General features: G+C 44.6%; 1 protein-coding gene across 1 annotated transcript in view; it reads left to right on the forward strand.

The window, feature by feature from the left end:
* bsnb (bassoon (presynaptic cytomatrix protein) b) overlaps positions 1–21,466 on the forward strand; it is a 70,945-nt gene that overhangs the window by 45,272 nt on the left and 4,207 nt on the right. The window contains exons 4-12 of the mRNA XM_030050779.1: positions 2,277–3,122; positions 4,699–11,103; positions 15,603–17,694; positions 18,097–18,983; positions 19,512–19,623; positions 19,756–19,902; positions 20,055–20,110; positions 20,231–20,360; positions 20,794–20,998. Coding sequence (XP_029906639.1) covers positions 2,277–3,122; positions 4,699–11,103; positions 15,603–17,694; positions 18,097–18,983; positions 19,512–19,623; positions 19,756–19,902; positions 20,055–20,095 — 10,530 coding nt within the window. The 3' untranslated portion in view covers positions 20,096–20,110; positions 20,231–20,360; positions 20,794–20,998. The remainder of the gene's footprint in view (positions 1–2,276; positions 3,123–4,698; positions 11,104–15,602; positions 17,695–18,096; positions 18,984–19,511; positions 19,624–19,755; positions 19,903–20,054; positions 20,111–20,230; positions 20,361–20,793; positions 20,999–21,466) is intronic.

The following is a 21,466-nucleotide window of genomic DNA, read 5'->3' on the forward strand; positions in this document are numbered from 1 at the left end:
AATCTGTCTTCTGGTGCCCAACGGACACTGAATAGTCTCCTAGGCCTGCAGGAATGAAAACAAAGAGAGGCGATCATTTGTTTGAGATGTACACAGATAATTTCAGTCATCTATTATCACTAGGTGGTAATATCACATATTATAATATGTAACATTACCACTGGCATATAAACCACTATAGAGGATATCATCTTCACCATCCTGTTTCTCTTCCTCCTTTCCTCTTCCTATTTTACCACCACCACCACCACCACCGTCATCATCATCATCATCATCAACATCATCATCATCATCTTCATCTTCTCTCTTCTCTGTCTCCTCTCTTTTTTCTCTTCATCCATCTTTATTTCCTTCTTCCCTCATCCCTTCATCAAATACTAGTAGCTTTTTTCTACCAGCCACTTTAACAGGTCAACATCCATTGCTAGAGGATTACTTTCCAAAAAAGCTTCCCTGTGAAAGTGAAAATAGTGAAAGCAGCCAATTATTTTCTGCATCTGCTGGCCACTGGGCAAAAAGATGTGTCCTACACTTGGCAATCCACAATTAGAGCAGAAACATGAAGACACACAGCCCAAGTAATGAGCCCTGACTGGAGAAAAACCAATAATCAATCTCTCACTTACATGGAGCCTGATCAGTTTCTCCATGGACATTTGGTATAAAGAGAAAAGGAAGAAAGACAGACATTGACACTCCCAGACCTTATCACCATAAACCTGTCTGTCAAACTCTGGTTTCTGGGGCCTTTAGATTAGGATCCCCTATCATCCTGTTAGGATCTCTCTTGGTGACTGGACAATCCCCACTCTCACTCTGTCTCACTTGTTCTCTCATTCATTCTCACTTATTTTTACACTACAGAGAGACAGCCTTGCAGTTTAGTCCACATTCCATATCAGATTTTTTTTTTTTTTTTAGAAGAATGCTGCATAATATCAGTATCTGTCACAAGTGCAATTTTCATTGTATTTGATAGTTAGAGTTTGTGTAAAATATAAAGGCATTAAAAAAAATCTATATTTTGTTTGGTGCCCTCGGTGGCATCTTAAATGGATTTTTTGGCTGCGGTAAAGATGTCCTCTGATAGGGTCATTGAACACCTGCATTGTATTTATTTATTTTCACTGAGAGTGTTGTACTGTTAAATTCCATTGTCTATATTTATGCTTTTGAGTATGACAACAATAAAAGAAATGATTTATTGGAGAGATGGTAATCGGCAATAGAGGCGTTTATGAGGTTATTTGTTTTGTTGTATGAGGCTGTGACACAGAAATGCTATTTCTCCAGGCCTGAGGCGTAGATGATTATCATAGAAACTGAGGGCTGGGTTACAAACATGGTACTACCATCTCTCTTTTCAGCTTTCATAACCTGTAATAGAGCCTTTTCTTGCCTATTGAGTGGTCTCATCGATCTACTGCATTGACCTGAAATCAAATCTGTTTCTGTTAATATCCTGTCTTTGATGGGTTTTGTTCTAGATTTTAGCGGTGTCAGAATCTTTAACTGCCTCCAAAGATAGGGCTCAGGGAGGATGACTGTGAAGGACAAATACCCTCATCCTGCTCTTACTGATGAGAAGAATGCTGTGGGTTTCAGCTGCAGTTGAATTCAATCTAATAACAGATGTGTTAATTTGTATTCACGCAACACTTTTCCTCTGTGTACTCTGTTTCAGAGTGCTTAACATTGTCAGATGATTAAGTCTTCTCATAGGGATGAAAGGCCTTGTTTGGACAGGCTTTCAAATATTCAGTTGTTCAGACTTACTAGACTGAGTCCTTGGCCTTCCATGACCGTTTATGGAGCAACAACTTTCTAATTTAATTCACTTTACTAACAGACGTACTTTATTTTCTGTGTCCATCAGTCATAACTTATTTGGCATGGCACATAAATAATGTGTTGACACTGTGTAAATATCAAAGTAAATGCCAACACTGAACATGTTTTACATATTTAGAGTCAAATTACTGCCTGTTAAAAGTCATCTCTCTTTTGGTTTGTTGTCATTGTTGGCGCTGAGTACTTAATAGCAGAACTTGAACACATCAACTTTGATCACAACAGCCCCATGAAATAGTAATGGGATTTCAGTACAGTATCAAAGCAGCAATGACCCTAAGGAAACCTAGAGACTGAGTTGGGCAGGGTTTCTTTTTCACTGATGTACTGTACATGAATTCTCTTAGAAGCTTGTGCACTTTTTTCCCCCGATGATCTTACTTTCAACATCCCTCAATATTTTTGTTTTTGTGCTTATTTTTCAGAAGAAAGAATGGCTTTGCTTGAACTGCCAGACCCAGAGGGCTCTGTCGGGAAGCCTGGGAGATGCTCCTGCCCCTATTACACAGCCAATGGGATCCCCTCAGCCACCAGCCCCAGCCAATCAACAAGCAACTCAGCAGAAAGGGCCCAATCAACTTCCAGGGCCCAGACCCACAGGTCCTCTACAGCAACAGAAACCATCGGGTCCTCAAGTAAGTGGCCCTCTCTCTTCTGTCAAACAGGCTGGGCCCACACCACAAACCAAGGGGCCAAGCCAACTTTCCCCTCAAACCAAAGGTCCCAGCCAACCTTCCCCTCAAACCAAGGGTTCTACCCAGCCCTCTCCTCAACCCAAGGGTTTGAGTCAACCCTCTTCCCAAACCAGGGGTCCAACCCAACCCTCATCTCAGAGTAAGGGACCTCCTCAAACAAAGGGCTCTAACCAAGCTCATGCTCAGAGTAAGAGCCTCGCCCAGTCTGCTAACCAAGTGAAGGGCCCTAGCCAGGCCAAAGGGCCTACTCAGGCCAAGGGATCTGCCCCAACCACCACTCAGACAAGAGGGTCTTCTCATCCCTCTGGTGCCAAGACTTCATCCACCCCTGTTAAAGCAGCACCCACTTCTGCCAAGGCCTCTACCACCCCTGCAAAAGCAGCATCTCCCCAGTCTAAACCCGCAGGTAACAATCAGACCCGCAAACAGCAGCAGAGCCAGGAGAAGACTAAAGTCACAGCTAAATCTCTAAAGGAAGACATCAAGGCCTCATCAAAGAAGGCATTATCAGAGACTGTCACCTCATCAAAAGACTTGAAGATATCTGAAGATTCACAGAAGCCAAGACACCATGAAGTGAGCTACCTGCAACTTCTTCGCCTTCACTTGTTAATCTTGATTCACCATTTTTTTGCTCCATCCACATAATTTTAACCACTTCTCGTCATCATCATCATCATCATCATCATCATCATCATCATTATCTTTTTCTTGGTTTTCTTGTTCATATTCATATTCCTGTACTTCTATTTCTCTTTTCTCTTTGTCCCTCACTTTTGTCATCACCATTTTAATCATCTTCTTTGTGTTATTTATCTTCTTCTTCTTCTTCTTCTTCTTCTTCTTCTTCTTCTTCTTTTTCTTCTTCTCCTTCTTCTTCTTCTTCTTCTTCTTCTTCTTCTTCTTCTTCTTCTTCTTCTTCTTCTTCTTCTTCTTCTTCTCCTTTATAATCATCTTTTCCATTACCTCCACCATCATCATTTTGATCTTCTCATTACAGTTCATCCTCAGTATCGCCACAATCTCAGTAGTACTAGTGGGTCTGTAATCACTATGTAGTAATAATAATAGTACTATCACATATCATTTTGGTATCCTATCAGCAGCTTCATTAAGATATTGTAGCACCTTTCTGTATAGTTTCCTCCTCCTCCTCCTCCTCCTCCTCCTCATCATCATCATCATCATCATCTTCATCTTCATCATCTCCATCATTATCACATCACCATCATCTTCACCATTGTTGTCATCATCCCTTTTCTTACATCTCTTCTTTTATACCCATTTATTTTTATTTGTGCCAAATGCAAGCTTTTCATCATCTGTGATGATGTTTTAAACATTTTGAGCATGTAAATGAATTCTCATTATTCTTCAGTGGTTCGAAGAATGCAATGGAGAATGCATCAAAGATGACAATCAAGCATGTAACCAAATGACATTTGTCTGTAGATGTCCTAACTGTCTGTTATATTCACTTTGTCTGTCAATTGATTTAGCCATTTGTGTGTACATAACATAAAAGGCAAATTCAACCCAAACATAAAGACAATAAAATATAGTCAATGGTTTTTATAGTTTCTATTCACAATCAAGCTACCCAAACCAAAATTCTCAAACATATTTCTGTGATTTTACATATAATTATGAGATTCCTTTTGTCCTATTCCCATTTATGAGCATATTTTTGCTGTGTTGCTCAATGGGATCTGTGGGCATAGTCAAAGCTGTTTGACTGATAGAACATAATTACAATGCAGAATAGTGATTATTCTAACGTGTCAAACTCATGTTGGCTAAAGTGCCTAAAGTCAATTATTTTGGGTTGATTTAACCTTTAAGTGTTACTGTGTCTGTTGCCTTGATAAAGAGTTGTTTGTTTGTTTGTTTTTTGTTTTTTTTTGCACTGTAGCTATTCTTTAATGTCTTGTTAGAATAGTACTATAGACTGTATTGCAACTGTATAAGGTCCAGTGCCTTTATTGCAGTCACTATTATCTATGAAACAAATGTCCATGAAAGTGTCACTGCTGATGAGTCTGGTGAAATAGTGGGATAAAAGGTGTATACCAAAGATTGTAATTGGTCATGCCATGAAATGATGCTGATCCTTGCCTCTGACTTCTTTTTTCCTCTTCCTGTCTTTCCTCAGGATTCCAACAAATCAAGCACACAGAGTTTAAGTGACACTGGCTACTCCTCTGATGGGATCTCCAGCTGTCAGGGGGAGATCACAGGCCTGATCCGGGAGGAGGGAGTAAAGCTGACTGAAAGAGGTGCTTTGAGCCCCTCAGAAATCACCAAACTGGAGAGCTCCATGAGGCCACTGCTAGAATCAAAGACTGCCTCAGACCAGAAGCAGAGGCCACACTCACTTTCTGTCGGACATGACCGGGAGTACAATCCCGATGAGGATGCAGCAAGGGAAGAATCAGAGGATGACCTCAGTTGTAAGCTGCGCCATGACTATGTGGAAGACAGTAGTGAAAGTGGACTCTCACCATTGCCACTTCGGCAGAAGAAGTCACATAAGGATTTGACAGATGAGGAGTTCATGAGGAGGCAAATTATGGAAATGAGTGCTGATGAAGAAGAGGCAGAGGAATATGGAAACCAGAAAACCAAAAGAGGACATAAAACCAGTGGAGATTCGGGGAAGGAGAGGCGACGACTGTCTCACCATTCCAGCAGTTTTGAGGAGGATACCAAGGCTTCAGATGGTGCTTATAAGGCAGGTGAAGATGAGGAAGGCCTAATGGCCTCTCAAGGAGGCTTACGGCGATTTAAGACTATTGAACTGAACAACACCAACAGCTACAACCGAGACATGGAGCTCAGTACTGAGCATGACCTAAGAGAACCAGAGCTAGAGATGGAGAGCCTGACTGGTTCACCAGAAGAGCGCTCCAGGGGGGAATATTCATCCACCCTACCTGCCACAACTCCCAGCTACACATCTGGAACGTCCCCCACATCTGTGTCTTCCATGGAGGATGACAGTGACAGCAGCCCTAGTCGTAGGGCAAGATTAGAGGAAGCAAAACAGCAGAGGAAAGCTCGGCACCGGTCCCATGGGCCACTCCTGCCCACCATTGAGGACTCATCTGAGGAGGATGAGCTGAGAGAGGAGGAGGAGCTACTCAGAGAGCAGGAGCAGATGAGAGATTTGGAGCAGCAGAGGATCCGTAGCACAGCTCGAAAAACAAAGAGAGACAAAGAGGAGCTTCGAGCACAGAGACGCAGGGAAAGATCTAAAACTCCCCCAAGTAACCTCTCTCCAATTGAGGATGCATCACCAACCGAGGAGCTCAGACAGGCAGCAGAGATGGAGGAGCTCCACAGATCATCATGTTCTGAATACTCACCTTCCATGGACTCGGAGGTAGAGGGATTTGAGATGATTGGTGGAAAGCTCTACAAATCGGGGAGTGAATACAACCTTCCAACCTTCACGTCTCTCTATTCTCCTACTGAAAAATCCTCTGCAATGTCACCACCTGACAAAACACTAAAAAGTGCAGAGGAGGTCTATGAGGAGATGATGAGGAAAGCAGAACTCATGCAGAAGCAAGGGCAACCTGTAAGCAGTCAGCAGAAAGGTACTCCACAGCCTGGCAGTAAACAGCATCTAGAAACTGGGACTGTCTTAACCCCTGGTTCAAGCCCCACCCAGATCACTGCACCTATGTCCTTCTCTACACCAGGGAGTGACCCAAGAAAACCAGGAATTCATGGAACACAGCATTTATCAAAAGAAACCCAAAATAGGATGATGACACAGACTGCCAAAATTGGAGGGGTTGTTGGGCCTGCCACAACCAAAGCCCAAGTCAGTCATGCTGCCACAACACGACAGTCAGGAAGTGCAGCATCTGCCACAAACAGAACAGGTTCCCAGGGGCCAACACAGGCAGCAGCATCAGACTCTGGAGCATCCTCCCTTACCTCCAAAGTTTTCTCCTATTTCAAAGGTCCAAGCCCCCCAGTCTCCCCTGCCACTTCTCCAACACAAAGTCCAACTCATTCGCCATCCCTGCGACCCACTGGCCCTGCTGGCAGACAGCTGCCTTCTGTGCCTGGTGGCTCAACATCTCCAGCAGCACCTCATGGAGCTCAGGCACCTCAAAGGGCAGTGTCCCCACGTCTTGCACGACAACCGTCCTCTCAAGATACACCAGTAATGGTGATAACACTGGCCTCTGAAACAACGAGCCCTGCCAAGCCACTTACTGTAAATTCCTCTACCTCCCCTTTATCATCACCAACACAGGCCAGCTGTAAAACCTTGTATAGCTCCCAGCCTCCCTCAACAAGTTCCCCAACATCACCACAAATGCATCCACCACAACAGTCCCCTAAACATTCATCACAGATGGCCCAAAATATTGAAAAGGTAAATGTTGGTATAAGCACAGTGACCACAACCACATATAGTCGAGGATCATTGTCTATGGAAAATATATCCCTGTGTAAAATCTCAAACATCCCAGGCACTTCAAAGGTTGTAGGACAGGGCCAAATACATACAAGCAGTAATGTGGTGGATCTGAGAGCCCCAATGAGAGCTGCCCCAATTATAATGACAGAGCAGGGAATGGACTTAACCTCTTTGGCCTCTGACACAAGAAGATATTCTCTAGGAGCAGAGCAGCCATCTGGTCGGCACACTGCAGTGCAACCACTCATCATGAACTTGAATGCACAAGAGCAGCCACATGTATCCATATCAACACCAACTACAGTTAGCGTTACAGTTGCAGCTTCTATGTTTATGTCCCAAACCAAGCAACCAGTGGTGTATGGAGATCCACTACAGAATCGTGTGGACCTGGGGCAGGGTGTTGGCTCAGCAGTTTGTCTAACTCAGACTAAGCCTCCAATTACAGATCCATCTATTCCCAAAATTGATGCCTGCCTGGAGGACCTAGGTATCCAACAGCAACAACTACAGTTACAGCAGCAGAAGCTCCTGCAGCAGCAACAGCTCCTTGAGCAGCAGCTCCAGCAGCACCAGCAGCAGTCCTCTTTTGCTCGTTACAACTTAGCTAATCAGGTTCAGCCAATGTTGTTGAAAAAAGACCTTGTGGTGAGCCAGTCAAGCAGTGCCCAGCCTGTGGTGAGTGTCAGTGCCATTCCTAGAGTATCCCCACTACCTGCACAGTCAGTGTCTGGGGCTCCTACTTCTAATACTCCACATGAGATCTATGGTGGGGTTGCCCTAGAGTTGAAAAATAAGCCCACAGTAATGAACTTGTCCACAGGTAAGCCACATGTCATGATGGTACAACTGGATGAGAGCAACACATCACAGGGAGCCACAGTGACTCAGCTAGTGAAGAGAGAGGAGCCCCCACCCCCACCGCAGGTCCTGGATCTCACTGGACAAATTAAACCTGAAAACCAAGTGGCTTGTTGTGATGTCGTTTACAAATTGCCATTTGCTGGTACCTGTTCAGGATCATTCACTCAGAAGTCCACAACAGTAGCATCAGATAAAAACCCGACCACTGAACCTTCTCAAGCTGCCCATCCTCCTCCTCCACCACACTACAATGCCAGTCAACAGCAACAACACCAGCCACCAGCCACCCAAGGAGTAACTGATGAACATAAACCCTACCAACCACCCATACTTCCAACGGGAAGAATACAACCTTCTATGTCTGACACAAATCTCCCTTCCATGACTGATGCGGGTCCTCAGCACTATCAAAATAATGTCCAGGGAGGTCTGGCAGTTGATCTGAGTAGCATGAATCAGGCTTATGAGGGTGGATACCTTGGCATGGGAGCACAGTATGGATCTTACACTGACTTACGTATACAAGGAGATAGTGCAGGTCCTCCATTACCCTTACGTCGATATGGCTCCATGTCAAATTTAAATTCTGACTATGGCTATGGCCCACGTGACCTAACAGGAGCACAGGATTCAAATCTGGCACAGTACAGTGCAACCACTGCCAGGGAAATCAGTCGTATGTGTGCAGCTCTTAACTCAATGGACCAGTTTGGGAGCCGTTTTGGTAATAATCCTGAGCTTATGCCATATGGAGCTGGAAGGGGTGGACCTTTGGGTAGGCTTAATCTACAGCAAAGCTTAGCATCAATAAGAGCCAACCTACTGTATGGCCCTGATGGAAGACCAACAGCAAATGGCCAGACCCTAACTAACTTAATAAATGCTAGACAAGCAAGTATACGAGCCTTGTACCCTGCTGCTATGAGAGGAGCTGATGGCATGATATATTCCACCATAAACACTCCCATCGCTTCCACGTTGCCAATTACCACCCAGCCTTCCTCAGTCCTGCGTCCCATGCCAAGAGGAATTTACAGACCTTACCCTACAGGTGTAACTGCTGTACCATTGGCTAGCCTTACCAGGTTACCTCAAGTGACTCCGAGGATGCCTCTCTCCACACAGGGACCATATTCTTACCCCGCTGCAAACCAGTATCCAGCATCAGCCCCACCCCCAGGAACTGCACCTGCTGCAAGCAGCTCCCACCAGGAAACTCCTGTCTACCTTGGGAAGCCTTTATCAACTGTTGCAACACATGCAGCTGCAACTGTACCACCAAGCCAGCCTGTAACACATTTAGCACCTGGTATGCACACTGCAGCAATGCAAAGTCAACCTGTAGACCAACAGACAAATCAAACTCAGATTCCTACCCAGAATGCTACATCCCTCGCTCAAGGCCAAGGTCAGCCTCAAAATGTACAGCAGGTGCAGGCCCAAATGCAACCACAATTACAAACACAACAATTACCTGCTCAAACTCAACCATTATCCTTGACACAAAGTCAACAACAAGTTCAACCAATTACCCAACCTCAGCCACAGGCATTAGTGCAGCCACAGACCCAGCCACAAATCACACCCCATGTCACTGCTATAGCAGCACCCAGCTCCAAACTTTCTCCACCCATGGATGTGCAGAAAGATAAGGAAGACGAAAGATTAAGTCATCAACAAGAGCAAATGTTGCAGCTGGAGCGAGAGCGAGTAGAACTGGAGAAATTGCGGCAGCTGCGCCTACAAGAGGAGCTCGAAAGAGATCGCATGGAGCTCCAGCGACACAGAGAGAAAGAACAAATGCTTGTGCAGCGTGAGATTCAGGAACTGCAGACAATCAAACAGCAAGTCCTACAACAGCAGCAAGCAGAGCGGGAGACCCAGCTTATTATGCAGAGAGAACAGCTGGCCCAGCAAAGAATGCAGCTTGATCAAATTCAGTCTCTGCAGCAGCAGCTTCAACAGCAGCTGGAGGAGCAGAAGAGGCAGAAGACAGCAGCAGTGGAGGCAGCAGCAGCAGCTGCAGCAGCAGAGGCAGCCGCTGCATCAGCAGCAGCAGCAGCTGCAGCAACATCAGCCCAGGGTGCTATGCAAGGGGTAGTTGTTGGAACAGGGCATCCTCAAGGGTTCATTATTTGTGACCAGAATGGTAGAGTGATTCAGCAAGATGGACAGAGTGTTCAGTTCTGGCAAGATGGGCAGGTGGTTCAAGCCGTGGTGACTGCTAGGCCTATTCATAGTTCTGCCTCTGAAATGTCTTTGAGAAGTGATGACAAGGTTGATACTAAGATCATGAAAAAGCAGAATTCTATGCCGCGGTTGAGGGATGGTTCAGAGGAGGATTCAGTGAAAAGGATTGCAGACAGCTGTGTGCAAACAGATGATGAAGATGGAGAGGACAGATACATCAGCAGGCGCAGGAGAACAAGGCGTATTGCAGACTGCAGTGTGCAGACTGATGAAGAGGACCAGGCGGAATGGGACCAGCAGCCTGTAAGGCGCAGAAGGTCACGCATATCTAAGCATTCTGACTCCAATGTTGAAAGTAAATCAGAAGGATCATCCAAAGTGTCTTCCTCAAGTATAGCTATTCAAACCACCAATGATTCCTCATGCCAGACAGAGCCCGACCAACTAGGCAGAGTTTCACCTGCAATCCACATAACGGTGGCAGAATCCTCAAAGGTTGATCTTTTACATTACATAGCGGCCCCTGAAAGGACCCAGAAAGGAGAGAGTCTAGCATGCCAGACAGAACCAGAGTCTCAGTCTCAGGGGGTGGTTGCCCCTCAGCTTAGTGTGCCTACAACAATCAGTCCCTATTCTACCAGTCTGCATATGGTCGGTGCTAATGCATCTGATTCAGTCTCCCCTCGACTCCAAGGAGTTGCTAAATTTGAGAGGAGGAAACCAGACCCCCTGGAAATTGGCTATCAGCAACAACAACAAAATGAGTCTCCATCTCGCCAGCCCCCCAAATCTCCCCAGGTGCTGTATTCCCCAGTGTCCCCACTGTCTCCTCATCGCATGCTAGAAACAACATTTGCCTCCCAGGAGAAGCTCAACAAGGCACATGTCACACCGCAGCAGAAAGCCTTTACTGCTGAATCACCACAGCGGCACCAGACCCTCCCAAGACCAATAAAGAGTGTGCAGCGCTCCATGTCAGACCCCAAGCCTCTCAGCCCCACATCAGAAGACCCTGGCAAGAACAGGTTCTCCCCTTACCATCAGCAAGCTTTGTCCAACAGTCAGGTATGAAGTCATCAATTTTTATTTTTAAGATTATTTTTTGGCATATCTGCCTTATTTGATAGTAGAGACAGACAGGAAAGACATGGGAGAGAGAGGGATGACATGCAGAAAAGGGCTTGGGCAAGAATTAAGCCTGTGCTGTTATGATAAGGACTTAGCCTTCATATATGGTACGTGCTTTATCAAGTGAGCTAGTGGGGCGCCCATCAGTCTTTCTTTAAAAAACACTTTTGTAATGGGAAATTCTGTACCGTGCCTTTAAGTTGAGCTAGAATGCAGAATATATGGATAAATTGAAAGCTACAGGCTACCAGGCTATTATCTATATGGAAGTCTTTGAGTTAAAAGCTAGTCCAGTGGTATAAGTATTCCCATGGTAAAGATGTTTGTCTGGTTGATAACATTCAAAGTGGCATATAGGCAGCACACATTCCTGGACCAAGTGCCATGTACAGTACAGGCCAAAAGTTTGGACACACCTTCTCATTCAATGCGTTTTCTTTATTTTCATGACTATTTACATTGTAGATTCTAACTGAAGGAATCAAAACTATGAAAGAACACATTTGGAGTTATGTACTTAACAAAAAAAGGTGAAATAACTGAAAAGATGTTTTATATTCTAGTTTCTTCAAAATAGCCACCCTTTGCTCTGGTTACTGCTTTGCACACTCTTGGCATTCTCTCGGTGAGCTTCAAGAGGTAGTCACCTGAAATGGTTTTCCAACAGTCTTGAAGGAGTTCCCAGAGGTGTTTAGCACTTGTTGGCCCCTTTGCCTTCACTCTGCGGTCCACCTCACCATCTCGATTGGGTTCAGGTCCGGTGACTGTGGAGGCCAGGTCATCTGCCGCAGCACTCCATCACTCTCCTTCTTGGTCAAATAGCCCTTACGCAGCCTGGAGGTGTGTTTGGGGTCATTGTCCTGTTGAAAAATAAATGATCGTCCAACTAAACGCAAACCGGATGGGATGGCATGTCGCTGCAGGATACTGTGGTAGCCATGCTGATTCAGTGTGCCTTCAATTTTGAATAAATCCCCAACAGTTTAACCAGCAAAACACCCCCACACCATCACACCTCCTCCTCCTCCATGCTTCACAGTGGGAACCAGGCATGTGGAATCCATCCGTTCACCTTTTCTGTGTCTCACAAAGACACAGCAGTTGGAACCAAAGATCTCAAATTTGGACTCATCAGACCAAAGCACAGATTTCCACTGGTCTAATGTCCATTCCTTGTGTTTCTTGGCCCAAACAAATCTCTTCTGCTTGTTGCCTCTCCTTAGCAGTGGTTTCTTAGCAGCTATTTGACCATGAAGGCCTGATTGGCGCAGTCTCCTCTTAACAGTTGTTCTAGAGATGGGTCTGCTGCTAGAACTCTGTGTGGCATTTATCTGGTCTCTGATCTGAGCTGCTGTTAACTTGCGATTTCTGAGGCTGGTGACTCGGATGAACTTGTCCTCAGAAGCAGAGGTGACTCTTGGTCTTCCTTTCCTGGGTCGGTCCTCATGTGTGCCAGTTTTGTTGTAGCGCGTGATGGTTTTTGCGACTCCACTTGGGGACACATTTAAAGTTTTTGCAATTTTCCGGACTGACTGACCTTCATTTCTTAAAGTAATGATGGCCACTCATTTTTCTTTAGTTAGCTGATTGGTTCTTGCCGTAATATGAATTTTAACAGTTGTCCAATAGGGCTGTCGGCTGTGTAGTAACCTGACTTCTGCACAACACAACTGATGGTCCCAACCCCATTGATAAAGCAAGAAATTCCACTAATTAACCCTGATAAGGCACACCTGTGAAGTGAAAACCATTTCAGGTGACTACCTCTTGAAGCTCATCGAGAGAATGCGAGAGTGTGCAAAGCAGTAATCAGAGCAAAGGGTGGCTATTTTGAAGAAACTAGAATATAAAACATGTTTTCAGTTATTTCACCTTTTTTTGTTAAGTACATAACTCCACATGTGTTCATTCATATTTTTGATTCCTTCAGTGAGAATCTACAATGTAAATAGTCACGAAAATAAGGAAAACACATTGAATGAGAAGGTGTGTCCAAACTTTTGGCCTGTACTGTATATATGTCAGCTCCTCTCACTTACCCGCTAATATTTACCTCAGACTGTTTGCTTTATTTATTTATTTTGTTTATTTATTGCTTTAATTCTGGCAAGCAAGTTCCTACCTGAGATAACTAATTAAATAAAATTGTTTGCATCAATAAATAGGTTACAGGTTTTGGGTAGTAGAATTTTGTCACAACATATTAGAAGATGATATTAGTTGCCTTTTGTTAAAACCTCAACCAACTGATCAATCTGTAGAATTTCAAATGGACTAATTACTAAGACATGATTTTACATATTTTCCAGTCATGGTGGACACCATGCTGTAGACTCTAGAGGTAAAACTGTTCATCATGATCTGCAATAATTCACACTACGTTTCTCATCTCTGTGATGAATGTTCGGCATAACTCAACCTTACATCTTGAGAACTTACTATAGACCCCCCTTAGGCCAACTAGTATCATTATCTGTGTCAGGGAAAACAACCACCATGAGTGTTTATGTGCTAAAATAGAACCAATAAATAAATAAATAAACTGAAAAAGGATACTCAGTAAAGGTAAACTGAAAAAGGAAAATACTGGTATGTCACTTTTAATCCATTTGGAATATTGAATGTGTTGAGGCATTTACATTTGGTTATGTCAATAAATGTTGTTTTAACTGTTCAAAATAATTCCATTTCAAGGTATATTAGTAGTTTAAGTAATAACTTTGGTCAATATACAGAATTGCTATAACATACACAATATAATGTATGCACATATGACAATGTCATTAGTGTCATTCCACATTTACAAGAGCCACTTGATGTTTCAAGTGAAAAGCTAAGCATTTAGAGATAAATTTAGATATAGATAAAAATAATTTATAATAGGTAATGATTGTTCTGTGTAAAAAAGATCAGCCCCTGTAGAATAGTCTTAGGTAGCCTGTACATTGAGACAGAGAAATCTTATGCAAATAGACCATGTAGTGAAAAGGATATGGCATGCTGAAAGTGTCTTGTGTGTGAACACAGATGCATCACACAGGGTTTGGCATCAGAGAAAGTGACAGAATGTTCTCATGAGAGCAGCTGGCCATGCCAGGGAAGCTCTTTCCGTCTTCCTTTTTTTCCGTTTTCTCCTCTTTATTTTATCGTATTCAACCTCTCTCTCCCTCCCTCTCTCTCTCTCTCTCTCTCTCTCTCTCTCTCTCTCTCTCTCTCTCTCTCTCTCTCTCTCTCACTCTCTCTCCCCCCTCTGTCATGTCTTCTATATCTGGCAAACCCTTAAGAAATGCTGGGGGGACACACAATGTGGAGACATTCTGGTAGTCCTTTGCTGTCTTCTTGCTTGTTAGCAGCTGGTCAAAATAAATTCACATTCCCTTTGCACTCAGTACTAAATTAGTCTGGGGAGCAAACACAGAAACATAGAAATTAGATTTCCTGCTATTTGTACCAGTCATCGTTTAGTGCTGTGTTAGGGCTGTCTTGCGGATACTTATTATATTCACCATGGATCTACTCACCAAAACTGATTTGTAAGTAATAGACTAGCATATCTCTTTACAATGATATGTAATCACTTTTTGTTCTTATGTGAATTATCTCTGCATGCAGTAGAGGAAAAGAAAGAAAAGGGATGGGGGGATGTTGTAGATATTTGATAAAATCAGTAAAGGGAAATTTAATATATTTTAAAATAAGCTTTTGATTTAAATCAAGGCTCAAAGGACTACTGCTTCATTGTATTCTCCATCTTCTAATATATGATTTATATGTTTTATTGTCTCCAAACTAATGTTATGTTGCTACGCTGTTTAAACTCACACTTCTGTTTTCATTACTTGGAGATTTATTTCTGTAGTTAAAAAAAATTAACATTCATATAAATCACTTAGCAGTTTAGACTGATGAATGAATAAGCACACCTGCTGTTTTGTCAAAACCACGTGCGTGTCATTCATGTTTGATTTGTTTTTATATATTATTAAATCATGAACTTAGACCATATTTGTCATAATAAGTAAAATGGGTTAACTGTACCCATGAGATGAAAGATTTTGTAATATTAATATGCAATATGATGTATGTTCAGCACTGTTTTGACCGCATTAGCTACAATTATAAAAACTACATGTAATTTAACAAAAAATTAAAAATGTTACTTGGCTTCAGTGTTAAAGAATTTTAATTAATATTATTATATGAAACTATGCTAATTGAGTGATGCACTGAGGAAGCTAAACCTCCTTCAATAATTACCATAAATTAATCTGATAGCATATCAGACTGCAAAACTCTTAGCCTAAAATGGAGAAAAAAAGAGAAATATGCAGACTCTCTGTAAGTACTGAGTGTACAGTAATGAGTCTCATTTACATAAAGGCATTGTGTTCACAGCTCTGTGTTTGCTGATGACGTGTCTCTGCCTCTCCTAACAGATGGCCTCCCTGCAGCAGCAGCAGAACTCTCTGATGAGAAAGGTAAAGAGGACTCTCCCCAGCCCCCCTCCAGAGGAGACTCCTCTCCCCATTGTCACTCCAGCACAAATGTACAGCTCTCCTGGCATGCCCCAGAGGGTCCTGCCCAGACCCGCCCAGGGGGTCACCAAGGCAGGCCTGCTGAGTGAGCTGAAAGCTGTGGAACAGGAGTCGTCCAAACTCCGAAAGCAGCAGGCTGAGCTGGAGGAGGAGGAGAAAGAGATTGACGCTAAATTGCGTTATTTGGAGTTAGGCATCACCCAACGTAAGGAGACCATGGTGAAGGAGAGGGAAAGGAGAGAGCTGGCTTACCTGCGCTGTATGGGTGATGCCCGGGACTACATGTCAGACAGTGAACTCAATAACCTCAGGATGGCAGCTGCAACTGGAACCTTTGATGCTAATGGTCTGCTGACAAGACCCAGCACTGCACCATTGAGCCAGTTTACTAATGACCTCAGTGCACCCTCCCAGTATCCCTCAACCTCATCTTACATGTCATATCCATACCCTCAATCCCAACCATCAACACAGCAGCCAAGCTCTGCTTACCAACAGATAGGTTTCCAACCTCCTCAGTACCCCTCATCCTCTGCACCCCAGCCAGGAACTTTCCAGCCCCATCCACCGCCAGGCCCTGGCTACCAGACCCAAGGATCCTACTCCTCCCATATGTATGCTCAGCCGTCCTATCAGACAGAGATTGGCATGCAGCAGCATGGCCAGCAGGGCTTCCATCCAACTGGCCAACCTATGCCAGGTCAAAGCATACCTTACCCGAGCCACAGCTCTTACCAACCTGGTCTCTCCTACCAGCCCCAGGCAGAGATCCTCACAGTCCACCAAAGGCCAAGGCAAACCTCACTGGCTGACCTTGAGCAGAAAATGCCCACCAACTATGAGGTCATTAGCAACCCAGCAGTGTCAGTGGCCACATCAGCTCCAGATACTAGCTTTGGCTCAGTTTACAGTAACACGTATGGACAGTACCGCCCCCCTGAGCCTGGCATGACTCACTCTGTGGACAGCCCCACCTCTGCCTATGCTGCAGATGGCCTGTACACATCCAACCTGGAGCAGAACATTCCTAGAAATTACGTCATGATTGATGACATCAGTGAGTTGACAAAAGAAAACACCAGCCAACCAACTGATAATTTAGGTCATTCTGTAGGAGGACGTTACGGCAGTGAGAATGGCCCTGCACGTGGGAGTGCCTATGGCAGGGCTGAGGATGAGTCTGTAGATGCTTATGGCAGACCTACAGGCACAACAGGCTACCAGAGCACTGGGGACAGTCGGAGCACCACATCAGGGGGTGGAGGATCCTCCTATTACTATGACGATTATAAACACTCAACACGGAGTGGCTCTGGCACCCAGAAAATCTCATCCAAGAATTTGGCCCCTGCAGTAGTCTCCTCCAAACGTAGTAAACACAGGAAGCAGGGAATGGAGCAGAAGATTTCTAAGTTCTCCCCTATCGAGGAAGCACGGGACGTGGAGTCTGACCTTGCTTCATACACCATGACATCATCAACTGGAGGCAGCTGCACAGTTGTGTCCAGGTCCAAGAAACATCAGGATGATATCACATATGGGATGAAGAAGAATGTATATGACCAGAAGTATTATGGGACCAGTCGTGAGGGCCTGGAGGAGGATGATCGCATGTATAGCTCCGGCCGGTCCAGATCTACTGGATATGGTATGGACAAGATCTCCTCCCGGGATGCCACAGGCCACAGGAGTAAGTCCTACGAGAGGGACGCAATGGAGAGGTCTCAGAGAAGCAGCCGCAGTGGTAGGCCTCCAATGCGCAGCCAGAATTCAGAGGAGGAGAGTCCACTCAGTCCTGTGGGGAAGCCTGTAGGCATGGGAAGGAGTTCTGGCATGTCAGATGCCCATGATGTGAGAAACCAGTATGGCTCCAGCCATTCCCTGCCAGATGTGCAGGATCATCACATGAAGGATCTACCCAGGAGTCATGTCTACAAGCCAGATGATCCATACCTTGTAGATGACATGCACTGTGCTGTTTCTGACAGTGAAGGTAACTGGTGCTGAATAATGACTACTGCCTGTCAGTTACTCCTCCCTGCTTAAATGTGTGCTGAAAAGAGACTGCATGCCAGGTTTTGAACAGCACAGTTACTTCTTTTATTCTGTCATTTTAAAACTTGAATGTTCTCCCACTATCTGAGGCCAAATATGACTTTTTTTTTTAAATTCTGTTTTGCATGCACCCATTTTTTATGTGTGAGGCGATTTGTTATTTTATTTTTTATACATTTTATTTTTTTTCCTGTTGGACTTCTATGACTGCATGGCTCTGGGACATAAGGCATGTTTTCTTCACTTCCAATGCATGGCTTCAATCTGCATGCAACCCTCCCCAAACATTATTATACAAAACGATAACCTGCCTGATAACCTTTGTTTTGGTTTTAAAAAGCCTATCATTTGGGCCAAGAGGAGACTGACTGGTTTGAGAAGCCACGAGAGGCCCGTTCTGATCGCTCACGACACCATGGCAGTGGCAGTCACTCATCTACAGGTAGGCGCAGTAACGTCAAGCACACCTACCATGATTATGATGAACCCCCAGAGGAAGACTGGCCCCAGGATGAGTACAACCAACAGCGTCACTCTTCCTCCACATCATCACGGGAACACCGTCACCATGGCAACAGCTCTTCGAGGCATGGCTCTTCCCGCCACTCTTCAGAGGATCCCAGGTCCTCCCGCTCCTCTAGGACACACCCCAAAGACCCATCAGGCCGCTCTGAAGGCAGAAGCTCCTCTTCTGCACAGAGGAGGGGTGGACCAGACTCCCGTTCCTCTCAGGGCAGTCACCGGGACTCGGGCGAATTCTCTCGTGACCCAGCCTCTGGCCACCACCATGGCACTGGGGGAAGGAGCCAGAGGCCACAGGGAGATCGGACATCCTCCAAGAGACAGGATCCCTCTGTGGGGTCTAAGCAGCAGCAGCAGCCCTCTCAGGGCCATGCTGGGCAGCAGCGGTCAGGTGGCCAGGCCCAGTCTGTGAGACAGCCGGGCTCTGAGCCGCTGGATGGAGCTCAGCAAGCCCAGCAGCAGCAGCAACAGCAGCAGCAGCAGCAGCAGCCACAGCAGCCACAGCAGCAGCAGCAGCAGCAGCGTGGACAACAGCAGCAACAACATCTGCAGCATGGCCAGCCTTCTCAGACCAGCCAGCCCACAACAGCCACCTCAGAACCAGGGCCAGGGCCAGCACAGCAGCAGTCCAAGTCTGGCCAGACCCCAGCACAGGGACGTCAGCCTGCAGGAGGGTCTACAGCAGGGCAGCCAACAGCCACAGCGGTAAGTAAACTACACCTGTGCCTGTTTTTAGTTTACCTGCATGAAAATATCTATTTTTGTCACAAAGCACGCATGTGCTACTTAAAAATTATATGGGTAGCATTTCCTTTTTCATATATTGAATATCAGTTATTGTGAGAGACAATTAGTTGATATGACAGGCAATGTTAATCATAAAACACAATTATTGTTACCAGAAGTAATGCCAGTTATTTGCTGTATGTTTTTGTTTCGTCCAGTTTGAATACTATGGCTTATTTCAAAAGGTTGCTTCCAGAAGGTGGTAGACATACAGTGTAAGTTGTATACCAAAAATAGTGAGCATAGGAAAATACATAGTTAAATACTGAGGGTGGGAAAAAGCTCCTTGCTTGGGCTGTAGGACGTGGTAGTGATGGTTGTTATAATAATAGATTTGACAGAGATATGACGTATGCATAAAAAAAAAATCCTGAAAGGTCACAAAATTAATTGCACCAAGGGAATGAAAACCCATCTCTATATTTGTCTCTGGCTGATTAATCACAGGCGAAAATGGATGCTACACCTGCAGCTGCTGCCATGGGAATGAAACCTACAGCAACAGCACCGACAGCAGCTCAACCTACCAAAATAGCTACACCCCCTCTAACAGGAATTGGTAAGTCTCACTTCCACCAACTAAATCACATAATGACCACAGATAAACTCAGATGTGCTGTAAGTCAAACATACGCCCAGCCAGTGTGACATGCTCTTTAGATGTGATGGTTGTGTTGTTCCTCCTTGGCAGGCTCCAAGGCAGCCCCTGTTGGGATAGGTAGTAAACCTGGAGGTATAGGCAGTGCTGCAGCGGGACAGGCACCTGCTGAAGGGGAAAACGTTCTCAGCAAAATCCTGCCAGGAGGGGCAGCAGAGCAGGCAGGAAAGCTTGGAGATGGTAAATTTATGAATATCTGTCACTTATCATTTATCTTTTCCTCTAAATGCACAGTGTCGAATTCAAGATATTAGCATGCATGGACTGTTATTTGATTATTTGGGTTGGCTGCTTTTCTTTTATTCACCACCATCACTTTATTACTTTCACAGCATTGTCTGGCCTTGGGAAGAAGTTCACTTCATTTTGGTGAACTGAAGAGAGGAGGGTAAGAGAGCCTATTTTGTTTAATGATTGTAACTGGCATCAGCAACTCAGCAATTTTAGCTTTTTTCACTAGGAAAATGATAAAGCACCTGCCTAAAGCTGCCCTGTGTTTGTCTTTCAGGATGTGAGGGTTTGAAATGAAATGGATTGGAGGCTTTGTACTGGAAAAACCTATGAAACAGCATTTAATACATTTCACCATTACAGAGGAAATGAAGGAAAGAGGGAGAGGAGTGATCCTGAGTGTGTCAGTAAGTATTTCATTAACTCCTCTCTATCCCTCAAGAGATTAATATTTTCTTGGACCTGTTTAGGCTTTTTGGCCATTGCAATGTGAAATTTCATGCCTCTTGTTTCAGGACACTGCAAATGAAAACCATGCCATTGTAGAACCATATTAATTAAAAAGAAATACTGATCTATTTAATCCACATTGTGAGAGTCACCATATAAAAAATGCATTGCTTTCAGTTTCACTACTTTACCTAAAATGCAGAGAATCCAAGCTGCAACAGAGTGTGCTGTGGCTCTTTCAGTGCTGTATCAACTGGATATTTACATAGATTAACATAGTCCATGTCTGTATAATGAGATGGCACAAGTGAGGTGATGACTCATTAATTGCGGTGATTGTAAATGCAGACTGACCTGCTATGTGTATCCTAACCCCAAATTACCAAACAGAGCTGGAATCAAAGGATGCCTCGTCAGCACTGAACTCCCCAGACATTGGCATGTGATTAAAGCAAATTGAGGATGGGTGATTGCTTTGTCAGCACGGTGTTACAAGACATGAGCAGAGGACTGAGGAGGCCTGTAAGTGAACGGATGCTTTGTCAAACCTACAGTCCCAGAATGATGGTTGTAGAAATGCCTCATTTGACTGATGGTAAGTAAATAAGTATCCTTCCCATTCTTGTGTGTGTGTGTGTGTGTGTGTGTGTGTGTGTGTGTGTGTGTGTGTGTGTGTGTGTGTGTGTATGTGTGTGTGGTTTGGATGTGCAGCAATTTCATTTAATTGGTTTTCTGCTGTGTCAGGCCAGATAATTAAAGTCACTGTCTTCTTGACCTTACTGCTTTAGAGGTGAGAGGGCAACGCCCATAGCAAGGAAGACAGAACTAGTAGGGTTTACCTTGTGACTCCACACACTTCAGTAATCTGGGCCAAGCACACTGGGCTATAATTAGTCTGAGAAGGCTAACTGTGGCTTGGCTTTAATGTCACATACACAAAGGCACGCAGGCACAAAAGCACATGCAGGCGTGCACACTGTGCGCACACAATCATGACTCATGGTAAGCATCACTCATTACATGGTGGAATGAACTAACAAACTAATTCTGCTCAATGTAGCAG

This window comes from Myripristis murdjan, chromosome 5 (assembly GCF_902150065.1).
Source record: "Myripristis murdjan chromosome 5, fMyrMur1.1, whole genome shotgun sequence".
Classification (NCBI taxonomy): Eukaryota; Metazoa; Chordata; class Actinopteri; order Holocentriformes; family Holocentridae; genus Myripristis; species Myripristis murdjan.